General features: G+C 37.0%; 1 protein-coding gene and 1 non-coding gene across 2 annotated transcripts; both read left to right on the forward strand.

Moving 5' to 3' along the window:
- The first annotated feature begins 612 nt into the window (after nt 1-612).
- Nucleotides 613-6,972, forward strand: LOC107870455 (NADH dehydrogenase [ubiquinone] 1 beta subcomplex subunit 7). The gene is made up of 2 exons (XM_016716989.2): nt 613-1,001; nt 6,824-6,972. Exon 1 carries the CDS (start codon nt 683-685, stop codon nt 983-985), a length of 303 nt encoding a protein of 100 aa, XP_016572475.1. The 5' UTR covers nt 613-682; the 3' UTR covers nt 986-1,001; nt 6,824-6,972.
- LOC124899153 lies at nt 5,695-5,905 on the forward strand. Its single transcript, XR_007056289.1, has one exon. It is a non-coding gene; the product is annotated as a small nucleolar RNA U3 (small nucleolar RNA).
- Nucleotides 6,973-11,997: the final 5,025 nt, after the last annotated feature.

The raw sequence follows: 11,997 nt of genomic DNA on the forward strand, positions 1-11,997 counted from the left end.
CTTTACAAAGGAAAAACTATATTTTCGGTGGATGTATTATGTATATCGACAGATCCAAAATTGAAAAAATATATCGGGAGTTAATTATGCATCTTTACAAAGAAAAAAGTATATCCTTGTTGGATGTATTGGGAGCTAATTATGTATCTTGACAGACCAAAAACTGAAATTTCAATAATTATGCAAAATATTAAATTTTTCTGTAATTAAACTCTAAACTGTAGGGATTACATACACCCTAACGTATCATATTTACACAAATCTCCACTCTTACAAAATAATTATAAAAAATTCAACTAATTATGTATCTCGACAGATAAAAAAAAATGTAGCGGGAGCTAATTATATATTTTTACAAAGAAAAAAATATGTCTTCATTGGACGTACCAAAGCTAATTATGTATCTCAACAATATCAAAATTGAAATTTTCAGTAATTATGTAAAATATCAAAATTTTCTGTAATTAAACTCCAAATTGTTGAGATTTATATTGTTTTAAGTGTACAATACCGTCATTTTCGCCAAAATTCTATCAATACAACATTTTGGGCTTGAAGTGTAGCCCAATCATCACAACAAATCTAAAGCCCACATCCCTCCCAAAATTCCTTCACAAAGAGCACAACACCTAATAAACTCAAAAAAAGAGAAATCAAAAGAGGGGAAAATTGGCAGACGAAAATGGAGGTACCAGGTTCATCGAAGAAGATGGTAGCAACACAAGCAGAAATGGTGGAGAACAAAGTGCCATTAGCTTATCGAGATCAGTGCGCACACCTGTTGATCCCATTGAACAAGTGTCGTCAATCCGAATTCTACCTCCCATGGAAATGCGAAGACGAACGCCATACATATGAAAAGTGTGCCTATGAACTTGTTATGGAACGGATGCTTCAGATGCAGAAGATCCGTGAAGAAGAAGCACGGATGAAGCAAAAGGGAACACAATCCATTCCGCTCATTCCTAAGACTGCAAATGCCTAGTTTTTCTACTGCTTAGGTCAGTTTCAGCCTATCACATCAATATTTGCTCCAAAATGCTTTTTTAATAATTTGTTTTTTTATGATGGTGTTTGATTGAATGGCGGAGGTTAATATGTTAATTTGATGTATAATTTATGTCAGTGGTAATAAGAAAAAGTTTGAAGTAACACTTCGCAAGTTCGATTGAATGTTGGAAAGTAGTATAATGTTATACTCCCTTGAAGCGGGGAGCCTTGGAGTAATTTGTAAAGTTGATGCCCCGTGGAGACAGCCTCTGGCAGAAATATAAGGTAAGATTGCGCATAATACACCCTTGTGGTAGGTAAGATTAGACCCTTGTGGTGGGGTCCTTCCCTGGACCTGCACATTTCAGGAGCTTTAATGCACCGGACTTCTCTTTTTTAGTTAACTTTTTAGTTTGTTTCAAAAAGGATGACTATTGCCTTTTCTGACAACTCTTAAATTTCAACTTTCCACCTAACATGTTTAAGATCATAAGATTAAAGATATTTTGATAGATTCTACATATGTTTAGTTTAAGACTACAAGATTAAAAAGTTTTGTTTGCTTTCTTAAACCTTGTGTCAAGTCTAAACCAGACTAACAAATTAAAACAGAGAGAGTAGCATTTATGGAATTGTGTGCAAATTTTGAAACTTAGAAAGTGTTACTCAAATTGGGTGTTTTTGCATTTTGCAAAGGAATTATTTGGAAAGATAAAGGTATGAATAAGAGAATGTTTTAAAGAATTCAAAGTTCCCCTCCAATAAATGTATGTAGCATTTGGAATGAAAGAATCACTATAGTCGCAATGGACCGTGGGAACCAACACTAATATGTCAGTGGAGACAAAAGGTAGGTGGTCTTTTCTCATATGTAGAAGTCTTGGTGGACAGAATTATGCGGTACCTTTTGTTGGTGGAAAGTAGCATGTATCTGGTGCCTAGACACCACCATTATGAAAGGAAACAAAAATATGAAGTAGTGGTTTGCAAGTTACCCCAGACCCCACTTTGTGGGAATACACTGGGTATGTTATGGGTATGTTATTGTTGCTGGTTAGCAAGTTAGTTGAATAGTTGTATATAGTACAATTAGTTTTAGATGAAGTCCAAAAATATGGACAGTGTTATTTAACTTTTTTTTAACCAGCCACTGTTATATAACTTGGAAGGAGATTTTGCCTATTTTTATTTGTCCTTTTACTAATTTAAGGGATTTCTTGGAGATGTGTGTATATTTATGTAAGCATAAATGTGGGATTCAGTGAACCTTAACATTTTGATAATTCCTAAGTTTGTATCAAAGACAATTTTTTTTTTTTTGATAAGGTAACATTTGTATTGATTCCAAAAACCAAATAGATCATAATTACAACTGATACCTAGGTTTGGCTGACAAATGAAAAATTCTATGGAGACTCTAGAAACTGTGCCCTTGTCCATAACACCAAAATGCAAAAGTTGAATATAATTATGCTTTATCTTCTGGATGGAGTTGCTTTTGTTTTCAAGACCTTTTGAGTTCCTTTCCCTCCAAATAGTACACCATATGCATCTAGGAATCATTTTCCAGACCTTCTTTTGGGCTTTAGTTCCTCCTCAACTTGTTAAGATATCCAGTTGTTGGTTGGCATAACCCAATTCAACCCAATATTAGCTAGAAAGATGCCCCACATTTGAGAAGTCACCCTACAGTGCAAAAAGAGATGACTATTTGTTTCTGCATAGTCTCCACATAAAAGGCAGATAAAGCATAGGTGTATTCCCCGTCTTTGCAGCCTGTTTTGTGTCAAGCAGGTCCTTTTAACAACCAACCACACAAAGCAGGCCACTTTATAAGATATGTTTGCCTTCCTCAGTTGCCTCCAGGTTCATTGTGTCTGTGTATGGTTGCTGTAGTTCCTCAAATGATATGCTGACCTTACTTTAAAAACTCCCGTCTCACAGCAAACATAGTTTGTCCTGATCTGTTGACACTCCATTGAAGAGATTGAGATTGTTGAAAAAGTGACTCTGTCCAGTTCCTAGTCATTCAAATGCCTACCAAAGGATGGAACCTCACTTCTAAAAGTGAGGTTCCATCCTAGACAGGAGTTTTTAAAGTAAGGTCAGTATATCATTTAAAGTAAGGTCAGCATATCATTTGACTAATTTCTATGTTAGTAATTCGTACAAATTTTCTAGTCATTATTAGGCGAAGTATATGCGGTGAGTCGGTCTAGATAAGATTATTTAGAACTTAAATAGATTTTGGGGCCATGTGGCACAGCAAAAGTAAAAGACCAGCATATGATTGGGCTCACATTGAAAAAAATGAAGGAGATGTTGCTGGAGTTTTTCTTTGGGAACATAACGAGGTTCATGATTGTGATTATGGAGGCAAACCGTTAGACCCTTGCCACACATGCATAACTTCTTACAATGAACTTTTCTTTTAGGAAATTTAGCGTTTGCTCCGAGAGCTAATGGAGTTTTGTAGGTGGTAGAACTTGTCCAGCATGTGGTTTTGGGAAACTGATATTGTACGTGATTGAGATTATAGTAATACACAGTTAGATTCTTTTCCACAGTTGCAAATATTCTGCCATCAACTTTTTGTTTAGGAAATTGAGTATTTGCTCTTAGAGTCACTGATCTATAGTTTCAAGTATGTTTATGTTTTCTTTTATCTAGGTTTACTTACTGTAGCAATGATTGATGACTCTTTTCAGCAAGTGCAGACCTGAGAATAAGTTTCTAAAATCTGACTAGGTTTGACTGACTAATCAGTAATAGTGAATTTTGAATTATCATGGTTCCTCGAATTGGGATATGAGGTGGCTGTATAGTGTGATGATTACAAGATTTCCTAGTTTTTACGGGAGATTCGTCTTCATGGATGGTACATGATGTGGTTGTTATGTAAAAGAGAATCCTCTTCTTTTATGAAACATATTTTGTACAACTCAGTTTGTTAGTTTTTTAAGATAGTACATCAAAGTGCCTTATAACTTGTTCTCTTCTGGAAAGTACAGCAACCTCACAATTACAATAGGTAGAGCGGAAACAAAATTTATCTTTTTTCTTTTAGGCCAAGAGTTCTTGCCCTCAGAACTGTTGATTACCTTTTTTTATACTTTTCTTAACCAACAATCGAGGTCCTAACTTATCATGAAATTCTTGACATTTTTGAGAACTAGCTTTTATGTTGTTAACTGTAGATTTATTATGAAATGTTAAAACAACGAAGATTTTTAATGATGTGCTACCAGAATCCGTTAAATTTAGACATTTAGAACATGCTGAAATAGCTTCCTTCTTTTAAGCACGTGCTGTACAATGGCATCGTAGCATCTTATGTTTGTCCAGCAGCTGATGCAAGTGATTTTGACTCTGGAACATCTTAGTCCTGCTTGATTGGTTAAACAATCTCTTTCTAGTTGCTATGGAACATTTAGGGGATTTTCTAAAGGGAATAAAATGTTTTGCTTCATCTGCATCTATCCCAATGAGTTGTCTTTCATATTGTTGGATTGATGTTTGATCCCGAGGAGAAGGAGAGTTCATGTTCTCATCATCTTTGTTTAGTCAAGTACCGTGAATACATTCATAAACAGCTCTACCATAGTTAATTGTGGACAACCCCAATTTATGTTCCATATCAGCATTTCGTATAGGAAGGGGAGCCTTAGAGTAACTAGTAAAGTAGTTGCTGAGGTCACGGGTTCAAGCCTTGGAGACAGCCTCTGGCAGACATGCAAGGTAAGGCTGCGTACAATACACCCTCGTGGTGGGCCCCTTCCCCGGACACCGCTCATAGCGGTAGCTTTAGTGCACCAGGCTGCCCTATCAGCATTCTGTATTGAAGTTTTTGTCTCGGCAATAACATCCCTAACCCGATGAACTAAAATTATACCGAATCTATAAAATCTGGGTCATATTACTCTTATGAGATGATACCATTAGAAGTATAGCAAATTAAGTTTATTATATTCCAATTTTTCTGTCTTCTGTTGAGCTTGCAGAAACCTTATAATGCGGGGGTAGGTATTTCAAAGGAAGCTAGTAGGAATTCCTAGAATTTCTTTTCCCTTCTATCATTTCTTTTTCGTCTTTGTCATGCACTCATGCTTATCTCAAATTTGCATGTGTCATAAAACTTTCTGATCTAGTATGCTCGCCCACAATGGCGTGTTCCACCTCCTCTCTTATTTTGGTTTGAAAAGGTAAATAAGCAGCTCAGCACTGATATGGTTGCCAGGGTAATACAAAGACATGAACTCCTCTATACAAAAATATAAAGAAGGGGTTCCAAATCTACACTCATATTCCTTCAAAAAATATGAAATCTAGCATGCAATTTTCTCAACATCCTGTAAGTTGCATCAAAAAGCCAAAACCCACATGCATCTGCACTTGATCTTCTATGCAACATCCTTTTTCCCTTTGAAGCATCTTGCGTTCCTTTCTTTTCATAATACCCAGAAGACAATTGCCTTGAGATTGTATTCCAGACCTTCCTTGCCGATTTCCTCATTCCCTGAACACCCAACCTATTCAAACGCTCCTTTACTCTGTATGGCTTGACAGAAATAATTCTGAATATGTTAAGAAACGAAGGCCAGATTTTACTTGCGTTTAGACACTGCAAAAATAGGTGGTTGCAATCACACTTAACTGTTGCACATAAAGCACCTGCCGCATATCGTCAATCCACTTATCTGAGGAAGAATCTTAGTTGAACAGGATCTGTTCTATAGGCTCATACCACTGTACTCTTGAGTTCTAAGGAGATAGGAAACCAAGTCTAGTTGATGAAGTATGACAATGAGACCAGGCATGATTAACAGTCCCCATGGTCCTTAGTGGCCATGGAACCGTAGAGGATAGTTCTCAGCTCCGGTTGGTGGCCTGGGATGGTCTAGCTGGCTGACAGACTTCTAATCTGATCTGAATGTTGCCATGAGTGAGGTATGTGTGTGTAACTAACCCCATAAATCTAATAAACCTTGTCAGGGCTTTAGACGTTACTCTGATGGTGACTCAAAACTCCTAACCTCTTAACTTTACTCTGATGCTGACTCAAAACTTCCCAACCTTATGGTTGAACGTGGTGGATCCATTCTGCTGGCTGTTCTCCTTTGTCTTGGAGTCCAGGAACCTCTTTGTTTAATATATCTTAGTAGCCACGCAATATATCTTTTGGTTTTTCTTGGCGAAAAACGACCAAGTTCTTGATTAGGGCAAAACTATGACATCTTCCTTCTTTCTTCTTCTCTGCCCTTTCTGTTTTCGTTCTTTTTTTTCTTTTTCCTTTTTGGATAGATGAAGATAAAAAATTCTATTCATTATAAGAACCAAGGGGTTGGCAGCTCTGCTTTAGAAATCAAATGAAAGGCATATAACCTAATAACTCTGAGAGTCGGTAAAATTATAAAAATCCAGGTATCTTGAAATAAAAATGAAGATAAGCATGTAACTTCTGGTGCATAGTTATTCAACTTTCTCCTAATCTTGCCGACACTGGGAATGTTTATGCTTGGAAGTACTGTTTAGAACTAGGACCAAATGATCTTCAACAATTAGTATGAAATACATGGAAACATGTTGGTGGTATGTGAACTAATCTTAATAATAGCTGATAGAGGCACCTCTTCCTTTACTAATTTAAACGGACCTCGTATAATTTTATTCTCTGAGTTACTTTTAGGGAGGAACCACACTGCTTGAATCTTTTTTTCGTGCCTTTTCAGTGAAGTTTGTTTATTCCTTCTTGGTGGTTGTCGAGCGACTTTCCGTTTTCTTGTTTAAACCAATTCATGCTTTCTGAATTCAACCATGGTGACTGTTTTGACAGGGAGATGAAAATTGCCAGAGGTCTCCGGTAATCCAGAGAATCGTCAAGTACTAGTTGCTGGATTTATATTCGAAGTTGATTTCTGTTGAATGATAAAAGATGGTGGACTCTTTGTAACCTCTACCTAAATGCAAATAATGTTAAGACCAGTTTGCCTTTCGCTTAAATATTTCATTGGATTTCTTCATAATTCATCTTAGATATTACTGTTCAACAACAAAAAATTACAAGGCACAAGTCGAGATATATATGAAACTGGTAAGGCAAAAATTACCGGTGTTTGTAATATCTAACTAGGTCATTCACTCTCCTAATTCCCTACGCACAAGTCAGAATTGAAGCATCAATTCCATATAGAAGCTAAACAATAAAGTTAGGCTGTAAATATGAATTTCTAGTTCTATGGAAGAACAATAATACTTTTTATACGGCTAACAAAAAGTAGAGTATACAAAGGTGGGAAAAAGTCTTTTCTCTCTATTTGTATTTCACACGTTCTTATTTTGGAACATCCATAATTTTATCATATATATGTGGATATAAAATTGCCCCGTACTCATGGTATTTACTTATATAAAAAATAAATAATATGAGTTACACACCTTGTGATACTAGAAAACTTTGTAAAATAGACCAATTAATCATATTGTAGTCTTCTAATTTTCCAACTTATAATTAGTACAAAATAATTAACATATTATAAATGTATTATCACATATAGTAAATGTCTATTTTATCATATATAAGAATGTTTACTTGTAAAAAATTTAAAACCCCTAACTTTTAGGATAAGGTTGGTTTTCCTTTATAAATAGAAGATTTTCCTTAATTGTTATTCACCACTCAAGAATTCCTTAATAGAAGTAAAGAAGCCTCCTATTTTCTCTCTCTATTCTTCTTGTTCTTACTTTATATTTCATAACACGTTATCAGCATGAGTTTTGAACCATCTTCGATCTCAAATCTTTTGATCGTGAGTAATTTATTTATAATCTCTTGACTCTTGCAGAAGAAATGTAAGCCCTTGAAATCCAAAAGAAGGTGAAAACTTTTGAGCAAAAGGTTATTTTTTCTAGTAAATTTTTTATCGTGAAAAGTCAACGAGTGCTCGAAGTTGCAGAGGTTTTCTGGTGTGGCGGGGAGATTTCGACGACAATTCGAGTCTCGTTTTACTGTTCCAAATCAGAAATTCGCGCCGTTCCTCGCCATCAATTCTCGCCGGCACCGCAGTAAATCAATCTTCTCCGGCAGGAAGTCTTAGTTCGCTGCACCATATAAGGTCAAGATCCCTATTTCGTGAATCTCCATCATCAACGGGGCTGCTCCACATCTAATTCTCTTTCCAAAAAATTTCTGATACGCAAAATAAGGATATCTTCAAATTCTCCAAATTGCCCTCATCGGCCGCCGTTCCTCACCATCAAATCTCGCCGGCGATGCAGTAGAATCTTCTCCAGTATATGCACAACTTACAGATTCTGATTCTTGTACCCCCATTTTTCTCAATCAAGATTCAAGTAAGAGACCCTTTTGACTTTTCTTGGTTTGGGAATTGTTGGTTGAGCTGAATATTTGAATTAACAAACAACAAGAAGAAGAAGATAGGCACCATCATCATCACCATCTCAAAGAAGAAGAACACAAAGCGCGTGGAAATTCGATGACAGGAACACTATTTCGGCGACACTATTCCGGCGACCAATTTCTACCGCAAATTGCTGGAATCCAGCGACTCAACCAAGTATAAGGACATAACCTAGCTTCGATCAGGTGCACTCGATCCATCTTTTCTAGTTGTGTATAGCTTTCTTGATTTTTAGGGGCTGCTACTGGCAGTGTTCTGCACTATTCTTGTTGTGATTCCTGTTTTGTAGCATCTTGGCTGATTATCTGGTTGTGGGTGTCGAATTTCATGTTGATTGGTTACTTTGTAATAGTGTTGTACGTGTGAATCTCTTTATTGTTCTTAGTAGTTTTAGAGTGTGTTACCTTGTCTGATTATTGTTACTTGATTTACTAGCATATCCATTAAGTGTGGTAGTATTAGTTCCCGCTATTGACTATTGTGTACCAAAATTTAGGTATCCCCCTTTGTTATCTTTCTTCCCTTTGTTGCATAGTGGCTGTGATTGGCGAGGGTAGACTAGGGGCATGTCATAGGTCGGGGTCGGGGTCAGGAATTGTTGGGTCTGGGTCGGGGTTTGGGGGGTTGGGTTTGGCTCAGGTCTAGGATCGAGTTTGGGGTCAGATGCTAGGGGTAGTAAGGTTAGGCGGGATAAGAGAGTATCTAGGTTGCGAGTTGGGTCTTGGAACATTAGTACTTTGCAGGGTAAGTCTATAGAGCTAGTGAAGATTCTTAGAAAGAAGAGGGTTAGTGTAGTGTGTGTTCAGGAAACTAAACGGGTAGGCACTAAAGCGAGAAATGTGGATGGATATAAGTTGTGGTACTTGAGTAGCGTGAGACATAGAAATGGGGCAGGTATCTTAGTAGATGAAGATCTTAGGGAGCAGGTGGTAGAGGTAAAGAGAGTTAGTGATAGACTGATGTCTAATAAGTTAGTCATGGGAGGGTTTACGGTGAACGTTATTAGTGCCTATGCCCTACAAGTAGGTTTGGACGAAGAGGAGAAGAAGAAATTCTGGGAGGTTTTAGATGAGGTGGTGAGGAGCATCCCGAGCACTGAGAAGCTTTTCGTGGGAGGGAATTTCAATGGGCATATTGGGTCTTTGTCAAGAGGGTATGATGATGTGCATGGCGATTTCGGTTTTGGTGAATGGAATGAAAGAGAAACTTCTCTGATGGATTTTTCTAGGGCTTTTGGGTTGTGGATAGCAAATTCGAGCTTTCCGAAGAAGGAGGATCACCTTATTACGTTTCGTAGTTCAGTGGCCAAGACTTAGATAGACTTTTTGCTTCTTAGAAAAGGGGATAGAGCGCTATGTAAAGACTGTAAACTCATACCTAGAGAGAATCTCTCGACTCAACATAGATTATTGGTGATGGACTTGGTTATCAATAAGGGCAAAAAGAAGAGAAGTAGGGATGCGCGACCCAGGATTAAGTGGGGGAGCCTGACTTTGGCTAGTGCTTTGGAGATGGAAGAGAAGTTGAAGAGTAGGGGGGCTTGGAAGAGTAGAGGGGTGGATAATATGTGGGAGACGACTTCCAGTTGCATTAGGGAGACCGCTAGAGAGGTGTTGGGTGTCTCGAGATGTCGATCTGGCAAACATCGAGGAGACTGGTGGTGGAACGAAGAGGTCAAGAGAAAGGTGGAGTCTAAGAAGGTGGCTTATGCTAAGTTGGTTGGGAGCAAGGATGATGAGGAAAGACAGAAGAATAAGGATGAGTATAAGGTTGCTAGAAGAGAGGCTAAGTTAGTGGTTATGACGGCTAAGACAACAACTTTTGAGAGTTTGTATGCGGCTTTAGAGGAGAAAGGCGGAGATAAGAAGTTCTATAGGATGGCCAAGGCCAGGGAGTGGAGGGCTTGTGACCTTGACAAAGTAAAGTGCATCAAAGGAGAGGATGGTATATTGTTGGTTGAGGATGTCCTCATTAGGGAGAGGTGGCAGTCCTATCTTCATACACTACTAAAAAAATGCCAAAAAGCGACGGCCAGCGTCGCCTTTTTGGGCAAAATCGACGAAAATCCATCGCTTTTTTTCGTCTAAAAAAGGGGCATTGTTTTTTGAAAACGACGGTCTGCGTCGCTTTATTACGACGAACAACGTCGCTTTTAGAGAAATTTTTTTTTTAGTTATTTTTTGAAAATGCGACGTTATGCTTCGCTTTTTGTTCTTCATGTGAAGACCACATGATGAACAAAAAGCGATGCTGTGCGTCATTTTTTGTTCATCATGTGAAGAACACATGATGAACAAAAAACGACGGACATCGACGTTTTATTGAAAATAAAAAAAAATTTTCCAGAAAAATTGACACTATCCGTCGTAAATTGAGAAAAATAAAATACTTTTTTTTTTAAAAAAGCGACGTTGATCGTCGCTTTTTATTCTTCATAATGAGTAAAAAAGCGACAACCGTCGTCGCTTTTTGTTCTTCATAATGAATAAAAAAGCGATGGCCGTCATCGCTTTTCTGTATTTTCTGCATCCCACCTGTCAAATAAAAATGCAATTCAATATATACATCTCTCATGCAACACACATTATTACAATAATCATACAACACACTACATCAACAAATCATTAAAGCAATTCAAATCAACAACACTTAAACAATGAATCCAACAACACTCAAAATACTTAAAACACTTCTAAAGATTTTTCACTAATTAAAAGCTAAGTTCAAAAATATCTAAAAATTATCTAAAAGTCAAGTCCAATGACACTAAGGAGTAGCCCCAACAAACTCCTCATGACTATTTGTTTCCTCTTCGCTACTTGAATCAGGAGCAACGGCCTGTGCCAAAGCATGTCTAAGATGTGCAATCTGATGTGACATAGCAGCATGCCTCTAAAAAATTGTAGAAATGGCCTGATCGTGCTTTGCCAATCAACAACACATTGTCTGACAATTAATTGACTAGTGTTATATGATTTTATATGACTAGTATATATATATTAAAGTTAACTAAATAATAATTAACCATTTTCAACTCTCTAATTCACTTCTCAAGTGACTAAACTTAACCATTTTCAAGTCATGAATTCACTTTCAAGTATCAACACTAAACCAATTTCAAGTCATGAATTCACATTTTCAAGTGATTACACTTTACAAATTTCAAAACACAAGTTCACCTTTCAAGAACTACACTAAACCACTTTCAAGTCGCTAATCCACTTTTCAAGTGACTAGTCCACATTTCAAAACACTACATTTAACCATTTTCAACTCTCTAATTCACTTCTCAAGTGACTAAATTTAACCATTTTCAAGTCATGAATTCACATTTCAAGTATCAACACTAAACCAATTTCAAGTCATGAATTCACATTTTCAAGTGATTACACTTTACAAATTTCAAGTCATGAATTCAAATTTTCAAGTGATTACACATTACCAATTTCAAAACACAAGTTCACCTTTCAAGAACTACACTAAACCATTTTCAAGTTGCTAATCCACTTTTCAAGCGACTAGTACACATTTCAAAACACTATACTTAACCATTTTCAACTCTCTAATTCACTTCTCAAGTGACTAAACT

This window comes from Capsicum annuum, chromosome 5, assembly GCF_002878395.1.
Source record: "Capsicum annuum cultivar UCD-10X-F1 chromosome 5, UCD10Xv1.1, whole genome shotgun sequence".
NCBI classification, from domain to species: domain Eukaryota; kingdom Viridiplantae; phylum Streptophyta; class Magnoliopsida; order Solanales; family Solanaceae; genus Capsicum; species Capsicum annuum.

Excerpts from the sequence above, each read along its gene's own strand:
- LOC107870455 (XM_016716989.2), top strand. The coding sequence starts at position 683 with ATGGAGGTACCAGGTTCATCGAAGAAGATGGTAGCAACACAAGCAGAA.